Source organism: Pseudochaenichthys georgianus, unplaced genomic scaffold, assembly GCF_902827115.2.
Source record: "Pseudochaenichthys georgianus unplaced genomic scaffold, fPseGeo1.2 scaffold_1256_arrow_ctg1, whole genome shotgun sequence".
Lineage (NCBI taxonomy): Eukaryota > Metazoa > Chordata > Actinopteri > Perciformes > Channichthyidae > Pseudochaenichthys > Pseudochaenichthys georgianus.
In genome coordinates, this window is record NW_027262170.1 from 13,421 (window position 1) to 32,500 (window position 19,080).

The 19,080-nt window shown below is 44.0% G+C and overlaps 1 protein-coding gene across 1 annotated transcript in view; it reads left to right on the forward strand.

The window, feature by feature from the left end:
* Window positions 1–7,664: 7,664 nt before the first annotated feature.
* The window catches only part of LOC117440821 (uncharacterized), a gene marked incomplete at its 3' end in the record, with an annotated part of 16,715 nt that continues 5,299 nt past the window's right edge, over window positions 7,665–19,080 (forward strand). The window contains exon 1 of the mRNA XM_034077054.1: window positions 7,665–8,851. Within this exon, the coding sequence (XP_033932945.1) occupies window positions 7,665–8,851 (1,187 nt within the window). The remainder of the gene's footprint in view (window positions 8,852–19,080) is intronic.

Here is a 19,080-nt window from a genome sequence, read left to right on the forward strand (position 1 = left end):
TGCTTTTATTATTTTCTTTGTCGTTTGTTTTTTTAAGTCTACTTTATGATACACGGCTTGACCTTGTTGTCAGTTGAACGATTGTAATTTACATTTTTGATGAGACAGCGATGTGTGAGTGTGTGGTGTATTTTAATTATGCCTTATTTAATAGGAGACAACACATCACTTGCACCACATTCATTTATATTCATTATTGTATGAACTGTTGGCAGTGACAGCAACTTATTTATTGACATATTTTTCCGACTACTTTACTTATTTTAAATGGAAACTCTCATTTATTATTTATTTTGATTTTATAATATTTTATATAATTTTTCTATCGTGTATTTTTCCACTGAAAGATGAGTTTTATTTTATTAAATATCTTTTTTTATTATTTAAGCTTCATTTCATATCGCTATTCATTTGGCAAGGATACATTTGAAAAGTTCTTTTTCTTTTATTGTTTATTTAGAAGATGCAATTGCTCTTAATATACTTTAAAATGTGTTCTACTCATGTCTGCTGTGCGAGAGCCACCGGCATTAGTTTCCTGTATGTCTTGTAACGGTTGATAAAGCATCGTCACATTCATAATAAGGACAAACTGTGGTTAGCGTTCTTGAAGTATCAAAGTAAACAATGACTTGCTGCTTTAAAGAAGCCTGTGACTGGTTTCACACACGGGCTCTGGCATGGCGCGTGTCATCTGGTGCTCTCTCCTCACAGAGAAACACTAATAATGTAATTGAATCAACATCTAATTCAATCTGGGAAAAGAGGACACGGTTTGTTTTACGGTATCAGAATACATCTGCTATTCAAGCCTCGAGTCTCTGAGTCTCCGTGTCTCGCAGAGTGAAAGGCAGCAGCACTTATTTGTATCTCTACACCGAGGAAGTTTGTTGTTGTGTTCAGAAAAAGCAGCGTATTGATCTTCTTTTCTCTACTTGTAGCTCAAGGCCACATCTGTCTGGCTCTGAGGAAACTCCAGACGGGTCGCAGCGCTGAGAGGAGACGGAGGAGAGGAGGATCTGGGATCTGATCCAATGACCTGCAGCTGGAGAGCAGCAGCGCACAGGCTACGTTAGAATGGGGTAAGTTTAGAAGCTGCAGGAACTGCTGGAGGATCCACTTCCAACCTGATCTCTGCAACAGGATGCTCTGTGAGAGATAACCTCCGCCCCGTCGGAGAGGAGAGACACTGACTCACAGATAGCATCTCACTCGTGTGTACATGCACACAAAGAATGACTCAGTTACAGGAGAGCATCACGGCACGGTGATCTGCTACAAAATTCTACCAAAAACATGAGCACTCTTTGAAGGTATCATAAAACATGATTTCAAATGATCTCTGAGCAAATAGATCCCTAGTTCATGCAGATAAATACAACTCTGATTGCTTTATAAGAAAAAAAGAAGCTACTTAAATGCCAATGTGGTTGTCTTCAGGGGGTCCGCGGGGTCTTAAAACCTAAGTTGATAAATCAATTTAGCGAAAATTAAGGCTATTAAAAAATATTAAACGGCATTTCCCAAGGTGTTACATGTTGTAGCTTGTTTCCAATAAGTATATCAATGGTCCAAAGAGGTTGTGTTCTACAGTCTGCCTGAATGTAGTCATGGCGTCGGCAAGGCAAGTTTATTTATATAACACCTTTCAGCACCAGGCAATTCAAGGTGCTTTACAAAAATGAAAGACATTCAGACAAAGGCATCTAAAAACAGTAAAAGATAATAAAAGAAACATTAAAAGAAAAACTAAAAATGAAAGACATTAAGAAAATGGCATTTAAAATCAGTCATTAAAAAGAAAAGCTAATAAAATAAACATTAAAAGATAAAAGTTACAGTGCAGTCTAAGATATGAATAGTTATTTCGGTTCTTGATTTTTAATTTATTCTCAGAACCTCCCTTTGGAAATCCGAACATTTCCGTCCCGATTGTTAATTTAGACTGATTTAACCATGTTATGCTCGCATGACATCCACAATCGGACCCTCAGGAGGGTGTACTAGCCCCCTGCCCTGCTTTGCGTTCCATAACAAAGTCTTTAAGTGTTACCTGAACACCCCGTGTTACCAAAACACTATTTTCCACCCGTCGGTGCTGTGATACTTGTTCCTCAGTACAAATCACCCAAAAACTGATCGTAAACCCTGGCTACGAAGGATATCCCAAATATCCTACTTTCGAGCAGTCCCTCTCATAAATGTCATGGAGAAAATAATTAAGTTTAAATTTAAAACATTAAAAGAAAAAATACATGGATAAAAGTTACAGTGCAGTCTAAGATATGAATAGTTCAATTAAAAGCAGCGGCAAAAAGAAAAGTCTTCAGCCTGGATTTAAAAGTGGTCAGAGTTGCAGCGGACCTGCAGGTTTCTGGGAGTTGGTTCCAGATATTTGGAGCATAATAACTGAACGCTGCTTCTCCATGTTTAGTTCTGAGGTGTGTCGTGTGATCCTGTAGTTTATTGATGGCATCCCGTTGGGTTTGACGTCATCTGAACAGGACGTCGCACGCTCACTGCTTGATAGCGCGAAGCTCTGTTTACGCCGGTTGCTAAGCAACATCGTTATGGGGAAATGCAAGTCTGCGTCCAAATGGTTGGAAGATAAGGAGGAAGGACACTCAATACTGTATATAGTCAATGTGAGGTAAAGTGTGTCGCCAAGGTAACCGGTTAGAACTCAAAGTGGCGATGAGGTCTTCAAATGTATGGAAAGGGTCTTGAAGAAGGTTTTAAGAGGTCTGACTTCAGGACTCCTGCAGCTACCCTGGTCTTACTCACCACCAACCCTTACACTCGTACACTGAGCCCTATTCAACGCTTTGTGACTTTAGCATTTGTGCTGCATACTCTTCCAACTTGTGACATTTAATTAATTCATCTATTGAGTTGGAATTCATTTCACATTAGTTGCTTTTGACTTTAGAGTCTGCCAATCTAAGAGGCCTTGGAGTAAGTTATTGTGATGTCTACATGAGATCCCCATTATTAGTTTATCGTCTGTCAACAAATTAAATGAAAGAAGTCTCATATGTCATGAAAACGTTTAACGTTTGTCTAAAATAAAAAATAAAACGCAGTATAGCATTGTGGGAAAATATGAAAAAACTAATTATTTTTTACATAGTTGTTTCATTTAAAGACTTTCTAGAAGTGTAAAACAGTTGTTGTGCTTCTACAATTGACCTTCCTGTTTAAAGTTGTAAAATGAAACCATGGAGAGCACTTTAGCTACCTGTCAATCACAAGGTCAGCCACTTCCTAAAGAGCAACCTAGTTTTACTCTCAAAGATTTACAAAACGAACATCACGGTGTTGAAGTATGAAAGCATCCCTTGAGACCACAGGGATGATAACTGGTGACAAATCAAGTGACAAGTAGGGTCATGTTCTCACACTTGCACTGGGTGATGTAACCCTCTGCTGGAAATGTAAAAGAATGCATGTTTATGGCCCACATGCACCGGCTTCTCTCTCCAGACACAGAGGAGGCCGCTTGGTGGGAGGAGGAGGAGGAGGAGGAGGAGGTTAGTAAGAGTAGTTAATAATGGAGACGCTCTGACAGTGAATCCGATCGCATAAATGATTCATTCCCTCGTTTTCGATGCTGTCCTCTTCACACACACGGCCATCGTATCTGAAGGAACCAGCCACCGTGCATGCTGGGACCCAGTGGCTGATTTAGCGTCCTGCTGGCAGGGATGAGTTATTCCTCAGTTAGCTTCAGTGACAGTGGGAGCAGAGAGAGCTGGACCTCCAGGGAGACTTTCACACAGGCAGTGATTCAACCAGAGAGAGGCCCAGGCATGCTGAGTGCACGCTGCCTGCTGTCCACACACACGCTCCGCTAATTACAGCCAAACACCACATATCCAATCCAACTTTATTTATATAGCACATTTAAAAACAACAGAGTTGACCAAAGTGCTACATCGATACATCAAATATACATTTAGACAAAACCGAAGAAACTAATGTAAAAGCACGAGACAATAAAACCGTACTTTAGCCACAGACTGAAAACCCTCATACTGTACGGGGTGAAAAAACATTTGAAACACAACTAAATAGAAAACCCCAATTTAGAAAACACAGACTGATACGTCTGCAAAAGCACGGGAGAACAAGAAGGTCTTTAAACGAGATTTAGAAACAGGCAAAGTGGAAGTCTGATCAGGGGGGGGGGGGCAGTTTCTCTTCTAACAAAACGATGCACACATGTGTTCTAGTTCATTCAGTTTAACATGCAGTTAGTCCAGGAAGCAGCAGGTGGTCCTCTTGATAGAACAGCTAGATCAGATAAAAAAATGCTTCATTCACTCCGACGGTGAGCAAGAGAAGAGGCATGGGATTTATTCTGTTAAAAAGAAGGTTGTTTGTTGTCTTAATGGTTGATTACTTGATGCTAGCATGCTAACACACTCAACATATAGGTGAACATGACCTGCTTAACATTAGCATGCTACTGCTGCTGTCATGGTGAGCATGTTAGCATACTGATGTTAGCATTTAGCTTAAACCAACACTGTGGAGCAGAAGTAAACAAACGGATTTTCCAGGTATTTTCAATTAAAAGAAACCAAGAATGGACATTTCTGTTTGTTTCTTGTATCTATAAACAAGTAGAATACATTAAACACTTAAAAATATCACAACGTTAATACAAAGAAGATTGTAATAATAGCCACACAAGACAAGTTGTATCATTCAGTAGCTAATGATGTATAGGCCTACCAATCAATAGATATAATTAAAGGATGAGTCTGCTGTAAGACCAACAAAGTGTAAGAGCAGGGTGGATGGTATGGAGTCATTAAACTCGTGTGTGTGTGTGTGTGTGTGTGTGTGTGTGTGTGTGTGTGTGTGTGTGTGTGTGTGTGTGTGTGTGTGTGTGTGTGTGTGTGTGTGTGTGTGTGTGTGTGTGTGGTGTGTGTGGTGTGTGTGTGTGTGTGTGTGTGTGTGTGTGTGTGTGTGTGTGTGTGTGTGTGTGTGTGTGTGTGTGGTGTGTGTGTGTGTGTGTGTGTGTGTGTGTGTGTGTGTGTGTGTGTGTGTGTGTGTGTGTGTGTCTTCGCCCCAAGCTCCAGTGAACACGCCCACCACCAATAATGAGAGAGAATGACCACATCATAAATAAAGCACACAGTCCTTACATGTGGCTCCTGCAGCGCCTAATAAATCAATTTTCCTTTCAATTAATTGGTGGAGAAGCCAGTGTCTGCGTGTCTTCCCCACCCTGAACCCGTTGACGTTTGTGTCTGACAACCATTCATTTATAAAACAGCAAACAAAAGAGATTTTAGAGATACCGCCGTGCTGGTTTTTATGGCGCGAAGCCTCCTGTCTCTTACATCCGAGCATGTGAGGAATAGAGATTCATCCATTACGGCAAAGCTGCAGAGACGCGACCTGTGCGTGCCTCGGCACCAGGGAGTGCTGGAGTGAAGATGATTTGGGCTTCCTCCAATCAGGGATGAGCCCTCTGAATCCCTGTCTCATAATCACAGCCGTGGCCCCGCGCCGCCGACTGTGATGCAGACAGAGTAAGAGATACGGATGACGGGCGTTTTGGTCGACATGCTATTTGTACTCATTACACCGAGAGCGAAGCGCCCTGCTCTCCGGCTCCTGGTTAATCTGCAGCGTCTGATTAGTCAGAGCCCAGCAGGCATCTTCATTTCTGTCTCCTCGGCTCTCCCTTAGCGTCTCATTTCCTCCCTCCTTCACATCTTTTCACCAACTTACTTTCTCCTTTTGCTCCTGTCTGTCTCTCTGTATCTGTCTCTCTGTGTCTGTCTCTCCATCTCGAGCTTTAATAGCCTGACAAGCAGGGCACTAATCCCTTGTATTACTGTCCTTGCTGCGCAGAAAGAAAGCCTGGGGGGGGGCAGACAGGGAGCCATTTATATCAAATGAATGTGATTATTCTGCTGAAGCGAGCACGCTTCAGAGGCAGTGTCTCCGTGTCCAGAGCCGTGCTTATCCACTGGAGGATGACCTCTGACAAATCTCTGTCACATGATTAATATCTGTGCATAACATCTGAACTGTAGATTAGAAAATAAGTTTAAGAGTTGAGCTGCGTTATCAGGCCAAGTTTTCAAAGTTTTGGTTTGGGTTTTTTTCCTTACCTGTAGAGCAGGGGTTCTCAATGTTTTGATGAGTGAAGGCCAATGTAGGTACCCAATATTGGATTGAGGGTCACCCAAGAAAAAACGGAACACAAAATAATTCCAAAACAAATCCTTTCTTTATTGTACTAACCAATTATACATACAGTATACATTAAGAACTTGCAGAGGACACAAAGTTGGATTATCTACAGACAGTGACTAGCTAAAATCGCTACCTAACTCCCGTTTCTGATTCTGATAACTTACAACAGATTTTCCGCTTAACCGCAACTCGCGAGATGCCTAGTTGCCATGCAACCAGTAGTCTAGCAAACTTTCCACAAGCTGTCATTTATAATTTAGGAATGACAGCCCAGGGGGCGCAGTTTTACCATTCTTAAATTCCATTCTAATTCTTACTAGATGCAACCATGGAGGATTAAAATATAACGCATGCATTTCAGCGTGTCACATTAACTATCGCGGGCCGCCAGAAACATTTCCGAGGGCCGCCATTGGCCCGCGGGCCGCACTTTGAGAACCCCTGCTGTAGAGAGTTATATCGGTTTTTGTGTATGTCAATGGTCTGCAAAGGCTAAAATCCCGGTGTTTCCTCCGGAGGGATTTTCAAATCAAGTTGTATTTTGCTAACAATTTAATTAGTTTCTACTAAAAAGTCTCAGGTAAAAGCGTACAGCGTTACAGGAGCTAAAGGACAGTGCAAGAAAAGGCAAAAGTTCACTTGGATAATAAAAATAGAGGCACAAAAAAGAGAAATAAGAACACATTCATTGTAATAAAAAAATTGCTGCATTTTCAAAAAGTATACGTAAGCGTGTAAAACGTGTCGAAGGAGTCCGAAACATTACATTGTAAATACATTCCCTGCACGGTAACATTTAAAACAATAGCAAGTCTGGTAGATAGTGCTGTCCATCTAAACTGAATCAACTTTATTACACAATAAAAGTGAAGTGAAGTGATGCGGCCAGGGAACAGAAGGTTTGGGGCTCTCTGCTCTCTGCTGCCCCCGCGACCCGACCACAGATCAGCGGGAGAAGGTGGATGGATGAAGTGTGAATTGATTTGAGGTTACTTGGCTAACAGCTGCTGTCTAAGTCTATCAGTCTTTGAATGTAATATCCGAGGTTTTAGATACGAACAGTTCCTGAATGCAACACATGGACGTGTGTGTACTAACGCCTCATGTCTCACAGTGATATCCTCTCTTCCTCTCCTCAGGCTCCAGGTCTTGCTTCCTGCTGTCAGAGAGTCTGAGGGCCGCTCGCTCAGCCCACAGCCATGCCTGACGTGAAGCCCCCCCCACCATGTGACTACCCCTCCTCCGCCTCCCCCTTCGACCTCCTCATAGACATGGAGCCCTGCATAGCCAACCTCCCCCTCTCCCCCGACCCCTTGTCCTCCTCCTTCCCCCGACACAGACCCAGCTTCCCTCACTACCCGGGCCTCCCGCCCTACCCTCTCATGGCCCGGTGCAACAGCAGCACCCTGCTCACAAACCTGGGACTGAGGTACTGCAGACAGGGCCCCATGGGGGGGGGAGGTCCGGGTCAGGGGGGGGGTCCGGGCTCCTGCAGCTACACCGCAGGCAACAGGCCTTACAGGAGCATGGAGAACCTGAACTGGAACAATGTGGCCGATTCTGGGCTGTGTGCATTCAGCGCCGCGCCCTACAGGAGCATGGACAGTGAGTTTATTCTACGCTACACCTCCACCAGCCACTGGTATGATGGGCCCCCGGATGGTTCTGTGCTGGGGGCCCATGGGCTGGGACCAAACCAAGAGGGCCTGGCGTTTTACCCTCGACACGGGCTGCCTAGGAAGGACTTACCGCTTTTTCCTCAGCTGCTGTTTCCAGGTGGCGTCGACGAATGGGATGCGAGGAAAGGCCTGAGGGAGAAGCTCCGCCTCCAGAGTGCGAGATCATCGATAGAGCCTATGAAGCCTCTCCCGATGCGACCTCAGGAGGCTCATGTGAATTCAACGCTCTCTGGGTGCAGGCCTCCGTGCACGATGCGCATCACGAGCCCCGAGGATATCAAGCAGGAAGTCCTGAGGCGCCTACAGCTCCGCAGGCAGAACAGCAGCCCTAACCTGGCTCCCCACAGCGCCCCCTGCAGCCCAAAAGCTGTTAAGACGTCCTACACAACAGACAGCATTACAGGTGGTGGATCAGACTCAGAGCGACGGAGACCTCCTGCGGGACGGCTGCACATCCCCACGTTCGAGGAGTTTAAGAGGATGAGGCAGAAAGAGGCGACAGCGGGTTCTGTGGTTTCTGGATTAAAACAAGAAGCAGGAGTTTCAGAGCCTAAGAGTCGTGTCTCTGAGTTGAGCTTCAGTGGAGGAAGTAGAGAGCAGGAGGTGGGGGGAGTAATGAAACCTCCCTGTAGCACTGCAGCTCCCATCTCTACCTCCAGAACTTACTCTCCCATCCGCACAGGCCCGTCTCCACGCTCCCCCCTGCAGCCGCTGGCCAGCTCCACCCAGGAGAGAGGCTCCTCTGCTGGGGGAGAGGATGGGGGCGGCAGGCGGAGGAGGAGCAGTTTGGAGCCAGCCGGGTCGGTACCTTTCCCGCCCTACAGGGAACATTTTGACCGGCCCTCCAGCTGCTGCCCGGCTCTTCTGGACGGGACGGACCTGTCCAGCTACGGAGCGAAGATCTACAAGATGAAGGACGGACTGATCGGATCTGCGCTGGACCTCATCAAGAAGAGGTGAGTCTGAGAGCTTTCACTGTCAGAAGTATTCCCATTCTTTACTTTCCAAAATACAATAATTGTGTCACCACATTTTGGAGCAGAATATTGTACTTATAGTTAGGATTTTACATGTTTTTATACCACACTCAGGTTATGACGAATATATAAAATACTATGCATCGTATAACCTAAACCTTCCAACCTACAAATGATTAGGATGTTGTATTTTCTTTATCTAAAAAGAAGGATAGTTTCCTTGATTGATCAAATAATCTTTCGGTCTAGTTTCTCAAGGTGATCTTGTTAAATGTCTGTTTTTAAAACCAAACCGAAAAACATATTTAAACAAAGCCAATCTCCCTATTCGATGACAACAGAACATTTACCAATATGCATTAGAGCTGAATATTTTATGATTTTTTCACTCGTATATTCAATATCTTTAAGTTGTGGACAAAACAAGTCATTTGAGGACCTTATTTTGGGCTTTGACAAACAACTTTTCACAATATTCTGACACTTTATAGACCGATCTACTGCTAGGCAAATCGAGAAAAATAATCAACAGATTAATAGACAAAATATTGACATGAAAAACTGTATGTGAAATATCTATCACTCTCCAACTGCTTCTTGGGTCGCTGAGGAAGCCGTTTCAGCAGATGTGTTTTACTCTTGAATCCTCTGTGATGCTGACATTGTATCTTAACAACATCCACACGTGTGCTGAGCCGCCAGACAGTCGCTCCGGTGTGCTCGTATCCATTTAACTCAGCTATCGTGCTAACAGCTGTCCGAGCTAACCGGGAGACAGGACTGTGGGCGGGAGGCTGGCATGAATCATGACAGACTGGAGGACTGGCACCGTCCCTACAGACTCCATGTTTTCCTCTCACACACATACACACACACACTCACTCACACACACACACACACACACACACACACACACACACACACACACACACACACACACACACACACACACACACACACACACACACACACACACTGTCAGCTGTTGGCTAAATACATGCAGCCACTGTAGTTCATTCAGACCAAGGACAAACAAGAGGACGGTGTGTTCCACAGCGTCGTGGTGCCACTCGGGTCCAGGCCTCCATTCAAAATAAATATTAGACCCTTAACTCAGAGGAGCTGCTTGATAAGGCCTTTTGAATAAAACCCCCCCATGTGATGGATGGCAGGTAGAGACGGTATCTCGCTCTGGCTGTCTCTCCTTTGTCTGCAGCAAGATGATGGATGTCTGAATCTCCACTGCAGAAAAGAACTGCCGTGTCTCTGTGTGTGGCTTCTGTGTGTGGCTTCAGTGTGTGACTTCAGTGTGTGACTTCAGTGTGTGACTGCAGTGTGTGACTGTGCAGAGCTGCAGGGTTTTGGCTGCAGCTCTGATAGTGAAACATGTCTAATGTAATGTCTTGTTTCTATCGACACTATAACAACAGTACGAGTCTACAGGCAGCCGTGATAGAGGATCTGTGAGGCTGTAAGGGCTCAGTGGGGATTTGAGCCAGCATGCTAACACTTATATAATGACATGCTTACATATTTAAATACCAAGATACGTCACAATGCAATAGTCTGATGAGTATAAGGACAGCAATACAATATTTGAAGATATCGAAAATACAGCCATAATATGATTCATTTAGATGTTAGGCTCTTGATATGAGACATTATGATAAAACGTAATTAGGTGTACAGTATATCAACTCACAAAAAGGAACTAACATATGATTAGAAATGTTATAACTGGGATCTTCCGCCTATTAAATGAAAAAATATCTACCGTACTTTTCGGACTATAAAGCGCACCTGCATATAAGCCGCAGCAGCTAAACTGTCCTCTGTCTTGCTCTCGTTCTGTCTCTCGGTTCCACTTTCACTTTGGCGCGCTACCTGTCTCACTCTTTTCCGGCCTCCAGCTTTTCCTGCTGGAGCCCGCCCCTGAGAGGTGGCGGGCGCGGACCGGTCATAGAGCCCGTAGAGTTACAGGTGGTTAATTTTACCTGTGAAATCCATAGATTCAGGAGGTTCCCTAGTGGCCGGTAGCTGTACAAACAAAATGGGGGAAAAAGTCGCGGTTTATAGTCCGAGAAGTACGGTACTATTTTTTACATAAAGAATAAAAACAGCCTGCTTTTCACAATAAAGAGTCACATTTCTTATGTTTTAATGCAAATGTTGTTTAATGAATCCAGGATTTCAAAATAAGAGCATATCATGAAGATGATATCAATCCAAGTCTTAACTTTACGAGTATAAATACTAATCAAGCTCTATGGATAGTTACCCACCGACTAAACCCAGCAGTATAATACACCAGAATACATTGAATTCCATCCCTAAAAAAACTCAAATATGTTCAGTTCGGGACGATTAAAAACTGAGAAAAGTAGCAAATTCTCACATTTAAAGAAGCTTGAATTAGAGTGTTTTGCATCTTACTTGATTAATTACTTAACTATTAATTGATTACCAAAATGGTTGACTACTTGTCTCCCTTTCGGTCGTTAAACAAATGATTTCAGCGCTCCTGCAGCCCTCTCATCGACCTCAGTGCATTCATCTTTTTTATGTTCAAGAAGCACCCACAATGCAACACACTATTCGCCTCCCCTTGTGATTTAAACGTGACTTGGGGCTCCGTGAATACTTTATGTATTACTCGGAGATGTATTCATAACACATGCCTGTATTCTGTGTGATCTTTGCACCCTGAGGTGTTTGACTTGCACCAACAAGTCTCTTTGTTTAACACAGAACCAAAGCTGCACACGGAGCACAACACGGCTCGGGTTATTATGAAGTCATATTCATAATTACACCTGGGAGGGTTTATAGAAAAGGAGGCAGCTCTGATTTAATCGCATACTGCAGTGACTGCACCAGTTACATATAGTGTGTGTCGGCAGTGTCCATTCACTGTTTCTGTGTGTCTATTAGACGCATTAATATATGAAATTGAGTTGATATGCATCAGTGAAAATGACAGGCGGGCTTATTTGGATGTCTCCTAGCGCCATGTTGGGCTCTATCACATGCAGTGGTTTCCAGATCAGTTAAACTGCAGGTTATGATTCCCATGCATCAGGTTGAGTGTGACAGCTGACGCTGTGAAGGAAAGGCCTTGTGATGGCCGTCTGTCAGAGGGAAAACCCGCCGGACGCTTGAGAGCTGCGTACTCAGAAATGCATTCATTACGTCTGCCTTTTTGCCACACTGGCACCGGTTTGATGAGGACATTCGGACACGTTGTAATCTCTGCTGAGTGTGCTTTGATTACATGTGCCGCAGCGGGCAGAGGCTGCATCTGCTGGAACTCAATGTGAACAATGTGCCAACGTGCGTCAGAGGGACGTTGTCAGGGTGAGCGAAGCAGGCAGGACCCAATGCACAAACAACACGAGGTTTAACCGAAAATACCTTTATTTCAAGGCTAGCAACCGACACACACACACACACACACACACACACACACACACACACACACACACACACACACACACAGAGAGGACTCTCTCCCCAGGGACCACATTCAGGTGGACAAGGATCTCACAAAGACTATATATATATATATCCAGTCTCTGATTGGGTTTCGTTATTACGAGAGTGCTCTCATACTTGTTTGATTCTGAAATTGTATATATTTATATGAATGTGTGTGTGTGTGTGTGTGTGTGTGTGTGTGTGTGTGTGTGTGTGTGTGTGTGTGTGTGTGTGTGTGTGTGTGTGTGGTGTGTGTGTGTGTGTGTGTGTGTGTGTGTGTGTGTGTGTGTGTGTGTGTGTGTGTGTGTGTGTGTGTGTGTGTGTGTGTGTGTGTGTGTGTGTGTGTGTGTGTGTGTGTGTGTGTGTGTGTGTCCCCGCCTCTGTAGCCTGTTATTGTCTCATTATACCGCACTGTGAATGAATTAAAAGTAAATATATAAGTCATCATGAACACATCTGTCCGTCAGACAGAGGCTGCTGTGCCTCCTGTCATCATTAATGGACGTCTCTTTAAAATGACCGCTCAGAGGAGTTCTCATTTCTCTAACCGTCTGCTGCTTCCCCTCCTCTCTCCTCGCTTCCCCTCCTCTCTCCTCGCTTTCTCTCCTCGGTTCCCCTCCTCTCTCCTCGCTTCCCCTCCTCTCTCCTCGGTTCCCCTCCTCTCTCCTCGGTTCCCCTCCTCTCTTCTCGGTTCCCCTCCTCTCTCCTCGGTTCCCCTCCTCTCTCCTCGCTTCCCCTCCTCTCTCCTCGCTTCCCCTCCTCGAGTCCTCCGCTCGCATCTCTTGTGGGCGGGACTAAGTATCGAGGATAGGAGTCGAGGAGGGGAAATGAGAGAATTGAGAAGCCTTCAGAGACAGGAAGCAACAGACAAGACGAGGCGTGAACACTTTTCAAACTAAAACAGGAAACCAAAGACAGATCTAGACGGGACAGATCGTGACAGACGTTGAGAACATATTGTTATCTCTAAAAAGTGTGGACAGCGTTTAGAAAATGATGTAAGGACCTTTCTGTAATGTTACGTCACCACAGGGATATTGGAATGATACATAACAGGCCCACGTGCATATCATAGCAGAGGTTAAACCTCGTGCAGGAACCAATCATTGATGAGGGGATTATCAGTATCAGGAGAGCAGATATTCAAACTGCAATTTAATATCATTTGGTTGTCATTCGTTTTGACTTTTCAAAGAACCAAGGATCATCTCTTGATATTCTGCCACACAGGGTTGCACCGCTAAATGCAGTTTAGGCCTCGTCCATATCTTCTATCAATCAATCAATCAATGTTTTCATACAGCCCAATATCACACATGTTACACTTGTCTCAGTGGACTTCACAGTGTGTACAGAATATCAGTATGACAATACGACACCCTCTGTCCTCAGACCCTCTGTCCTTAGACCCTCTGTCCTCAGACCCTCTGTCCTTAGACCCTCTGTCCTCAGACCCTCTGTCCTTAGACCCTCACATCGTACAAGGAAAAACTTCCAGAGAAAACCCACAGTTTAAAGGGGACATGGGAGAAACCTCAGGGAGAGCAACAGAGGAGGGATCCCTCTCCCAGGACGGACAGACGTGCAATAGATGCCGTGTGTAAATTGAAAAGATAATACATTTACAACATAGGTAGTCCAAATGTTTGGAAATGTATGTGTCTGTAATAAGAAGATGAATCCACGAGGATGTCAACAATCTTGTGGGAGCCGTCAGGGAAGCAGTATGATGAGAGTCAGGCAGGACCGCAGAGACAGGTGCAGCCACGACTCGAAGTCCACGACTCAGATCAGGACTCAGGATCCAGGACTCAGATCAGGACTCAGATCAGGACTCAGGACTCAGGATCCAGGACTCAGATCAGGACTCAGGATCCCGGCGTAGATAGACACCAAAAAGAAATGTGGGGGAAGCTGGGTTATTGGGAACACGAGAGTACACGGGTCCAGACAGACAGAAGGAAGAAGCAAGATGTCCCCCGACAGTCTAAGCCTATAGCAGCTTCTACACAACAAAAGAATTACAAAACACAACAGATCATAAACAGGAATACAATACCTACAATAGTGCCTTTTTGAAATATGCATCAGAAGGAATGTAAACAGGAATCGAAGTCGAAGTCAGATTCGTCAATAATGGAAATAATAATAGTGGATGTCGTGATATACCACGATGGACATTAAACGTGATATTTAAAAAATGAAATATTTATATTGTGCTAACAATACTGGTATGTATAAAGCGCCTCTTACATTGTTGTTTCTTTACTTCCTCAACATTTTTGTGACCAAAAAAACGTATGATAATTGTTAAACCAAGATATATATAAGCAATATTTTGCGGTTACATTTTTAATCATTTCATCTGTGTCCATTGTGCGACATAAAAGAGGCTTGTTCCTCACAGCAAGCTCTTTCACACCGCATGAGGTCATAGTGATCATCTTTAAAATAATGCACACAGCTATACATCTTGTGTTCATACATTATTAACAACAGGAAGCAGCAACTATATTGATTTTGCTTTTCACCCACTGATGAACTTCACAGTGCAGCGGGCACGAGTGTGAAATATAACACCACAGCAAGAAAATAACCATAGTAACAGCAGTTTTATAAGATTATAATATACTTATATACATACATGTGTTTACTCTAATTGAAAGGGGTTTCTATTTGTCTATTGGCTCAGCATGTGTAATAAACCCAGGGGTCAAAGCACTTAACAAAGGATCAACAACGTCTGGCTCTGAGAGAAGGAAAAGCTGTGTATTGATACATACAAGAAAGAGGGGGAGGGGAGTCTCGGGGTTAGCCGTGTCATGGCTTCATGGGTTTGATCCAACAGCAGCTGCACACACATTTGCTGATATGGCTCCTGAGCTGGAATGTCATGTTGCGTTTAACCTCCTTATTCCTCTGCTCACGATTTCTGTCATGTGCAAAGACCAAGGTGTCTGTCACTTCGAATGCTGTTTACATTTCCTCTGAGGGGGAGACAGCAGAGAGGACTCTTTAAAGTAGAGACACCACATACTGATATACACCTGAACACCAGCAGGAGAGGACTCTTTAAAGTAGAGACACTACATACTGATATACACCTGAACATCAGCAGGAGAGGACTCTTTAAAGTAGAGACACTACATACTGATATACACCTGAATATCAGCAGGAGAGGACTCTTTAAAGTAGAGACACTACATACTGATATACACCTGAACATCAGCAGGAGAGGACTCTTTAAAGTAGAGACACTACATACTGATATACACCTGAACATCAGCAGGACAGGACTCTTTAAAGTAGAGACACTACATCCTGATATACACTGATAGAGATTTTGAGGGATAACTTGTCCGCTTTCCAAATCTCCGCGCGTCCCTAACAAGCTGGTTATCATACAGGAAGGAATCCAGAGCATACAAGTATCCGTTAAACAATAATCTACTTTAATGGTAATATGACAATGCAATACAATCAATACATTACCATACAAAGCCATATCATATCATATGCGTAATGTCAGGAATATGCCTACTCCTGGCCCTTGTTCACGGGCTGCCACGACCTTCCGGTCCGGGCCGCGCGAGAAGAGAGGCAGAACAAAAAGATGCATGGCTCTCAAATACCAACAGAAACAGGAAGGGGTGGAGTTTAACTGGTCGTCTTTTCCGGTCATCTCAAACAAACACCTCTGGCATTCACTGTCTCCTATTTCTGCAGCCTCCACACACACACATCCCCCCACATCCCAGAGACCACAGTAGGGTCTTGCTCACAAAGATTTCATCTCTCATATCTCCAACTTCTGGTTTACACAGAATACAAAGTAATTAAACCCACACATATACTATTCAAGATATGTAGACTTCCCTGAAACATGACATGCTAGAGATCTTAAGCAGAATATACTCTTCCCCCACCTAGCACCCTGTCCTGCATACCTACACCTCCCCCATAGGGCACTAAAACCCTGTTTACTCTAAACAGCCCTTGTTTATAGCCATTTTAGTCCTCACCTTTATGAAAGGATAAAACAGAGAAATCAATATAAAACACAAACACAAGTATTGTTTGAACAGTATTCACGTAACTGCTACTATTGATAATTACCAGAGAAACTCAAGGGACCTCTTTTAATATCTGGAAATTGCAACAAGACTTTCTGCCATTTCAAATGTAACACACTTCTTAAATATCAGATGCTGCAACACCTGAACATCAGCAGGAGAGGACTCTTTAAAGTAGAGACACTACATACTGATATACACCTGAACACCAGCAGGAGAGGACTCTTTAAAATAGAGACACTACATACTGATATACGCCTGAACATCAGCAGGAGAGGACTCTTTAAAGTAGAGACACTACATACTGATATACGCCTGAACATCAGCAGGAGAGGACTCTTTAAAGTAGAGACACTACATACTGATATACGCCTGAACATCAGCAGGAGAGGACTCTTTAAAGTAGAGACACTACATACTGATATACACCTGAACATCAGCAGGAGAGGACTCTTTAAAATAGAGACACTACATACTGATATACACCTGAACATCAGCAGGAGAGGACTCTTTAAAGTAGAGACACTACATACTGATATACACCTGAACATCAGCAGGAGAGGACTCTTTAAAGTAGAGACACTACATACTGATATGAACCTGAACATCAGCAGGAGAGGACTCTTTAAAGTAGAGACACTATATACTGATATACACCTGAACATCAGCAGGAGAGGACTCTTTAAAGTATAGACACTACATACTGATATACACCTGAACATCAGCAGGAGAGGACTCTTTAAAGTAGAGACACTACTTACTGATATACACCTGAACATCAGCAGGAGAGGACTCTTTAAAGTAGAGACACTACATACTGATATACACCTGAACATCAGCAGGAGAGGACTCTTTAAAGTAGAGACACTAAATACTGATATACACCTGAACACCAGCAGGAGAGGACTCTTTAAAGTAGAGACACTACATACTGATATACACCTGAACATCAGCAGGAGACGACTCTTTAAAGTAGAGACACTACATACTGATATACACCTGAACATCAGCAGGAGAGGACTCTTTAAAGTAGAGACACTACATACTGATATACACCTGAACATCAGCAGGAGAGGACTCTTTAAAGTAGAGACACTACATACTGATATACACCTGAACATCAGCAGGAGAGGACTCTTTAAAGTAGAGACACTACATACTGATATACACCTGAACATCAGCAGGAGAGGACTCTTTAAAGTAGAGACACTACATACTGATATACACCTGAACATCAGCAGGAGAGGACTCTTTAAAGTAGAGACGCTACATACTGATATACACCTGAACATCAGCAGGAGAGGACTCTTTAAAACAGAGACACTACATACTGATATACACCTGAACATCAGCAGGAGAGGACTCTTTAAAGTAGAGACACTACATACTGATATACACCTGAACATCAGCAGGAGAGGACTCTTTAAAGTAGAGACTACACACTGATATACACCTGAACATCAGCAGGAGAGGACTCTTTAAAGTAGAGACACTACATACTGATATACACCTGAACATCAGCAGGAGAGGACTCTTTAAAGTAGAGACACTACATACTGATATACACCTGAAGATGAACAAACATGGCCTCTGTACACACTTTTTTTATGTTAAGACTGCAAGTAGGCGGTTTCACTGACCATCCAGAGGAGAGATTTCAATACCAATGTGAAGGTAGTGTTCAAGTATTACTATATATTTGCCGTAATTAAACTTTACACACGAGTATGGAGACCAAACCATAACTTGAAGAAGATGGATGTTGGACTTACATTACACACTTGATCTGTTGTAAAGAAGAACGACTCCATGACTGATGGTGGTGCTTTGTGTCTGCTGGACGTTCACCAAGGCATTATTATGCAACACGTTGTTAATCTGCTCTTAATCTGGCAGAAATCATTCATCGGCTTGAGGTATGATGTTCAGACTGGTCTGCTCGAGTCTGTCATGTGGTGTGCCTCTGATTGACAGTCAGTAGAGATGGGACAGGAAGTGAGGCCGTAGAGAGAGATAGGAAGTGACTTGCATCGAGCTTCGTGGTCAGCTTTTTACTCCACTTGCATAGACCTCCGTGTGTGTGTGTGTGTGTGTGTGTGTGTGTGTGTGTGTGTGTGTGTGTGTGTGTGTGTGTGTGTGTGTGTGTGTGTGTGTGTGTGTGTGTGTGTGTGTGTGTGTGTGTTGTGTGTGTGTGTGTGTGTGTGTGTGTGTGTGTGTGTGTGTGTGTGTGTGTGTGTGTGTGTGTGTGGGTGGGTGGTGGGTGGGTGGGTGGGTGGGTGGGTGTGTGTGTGTGTGTGTGCAGGCAGGCAGGCAGTGTCCCTTTGGTCCGGGGGTTCAGGTGTTAATGTCCGCTGATGTGCCTAATTGCTCCTGAGGAGGGCTGGAGGATTTGGGGAGGGTAGAGAGGGAGGCGAGGCATTGATTTGGGCGTTTAGTGGGTAGAAAGATGATGGAAGAGGAAGAGGAAGAGGAGGAGGAGGAGGAGGAGGAGGAGGAGGAGGAGGAGGAGGAGGAGGAGGAGGAGGAGGAGGAGGAGGAGGAGGGTGGGTGGTGAGGAGAGAGGAAGACACAGCAGGAAGCAGAGTGGCTTCAGAGAGAGAGAATGAGGAGGCATGAATGACAGTAAAGCTGTAAGAAGACGAGAGCTTTACAGAATCACAA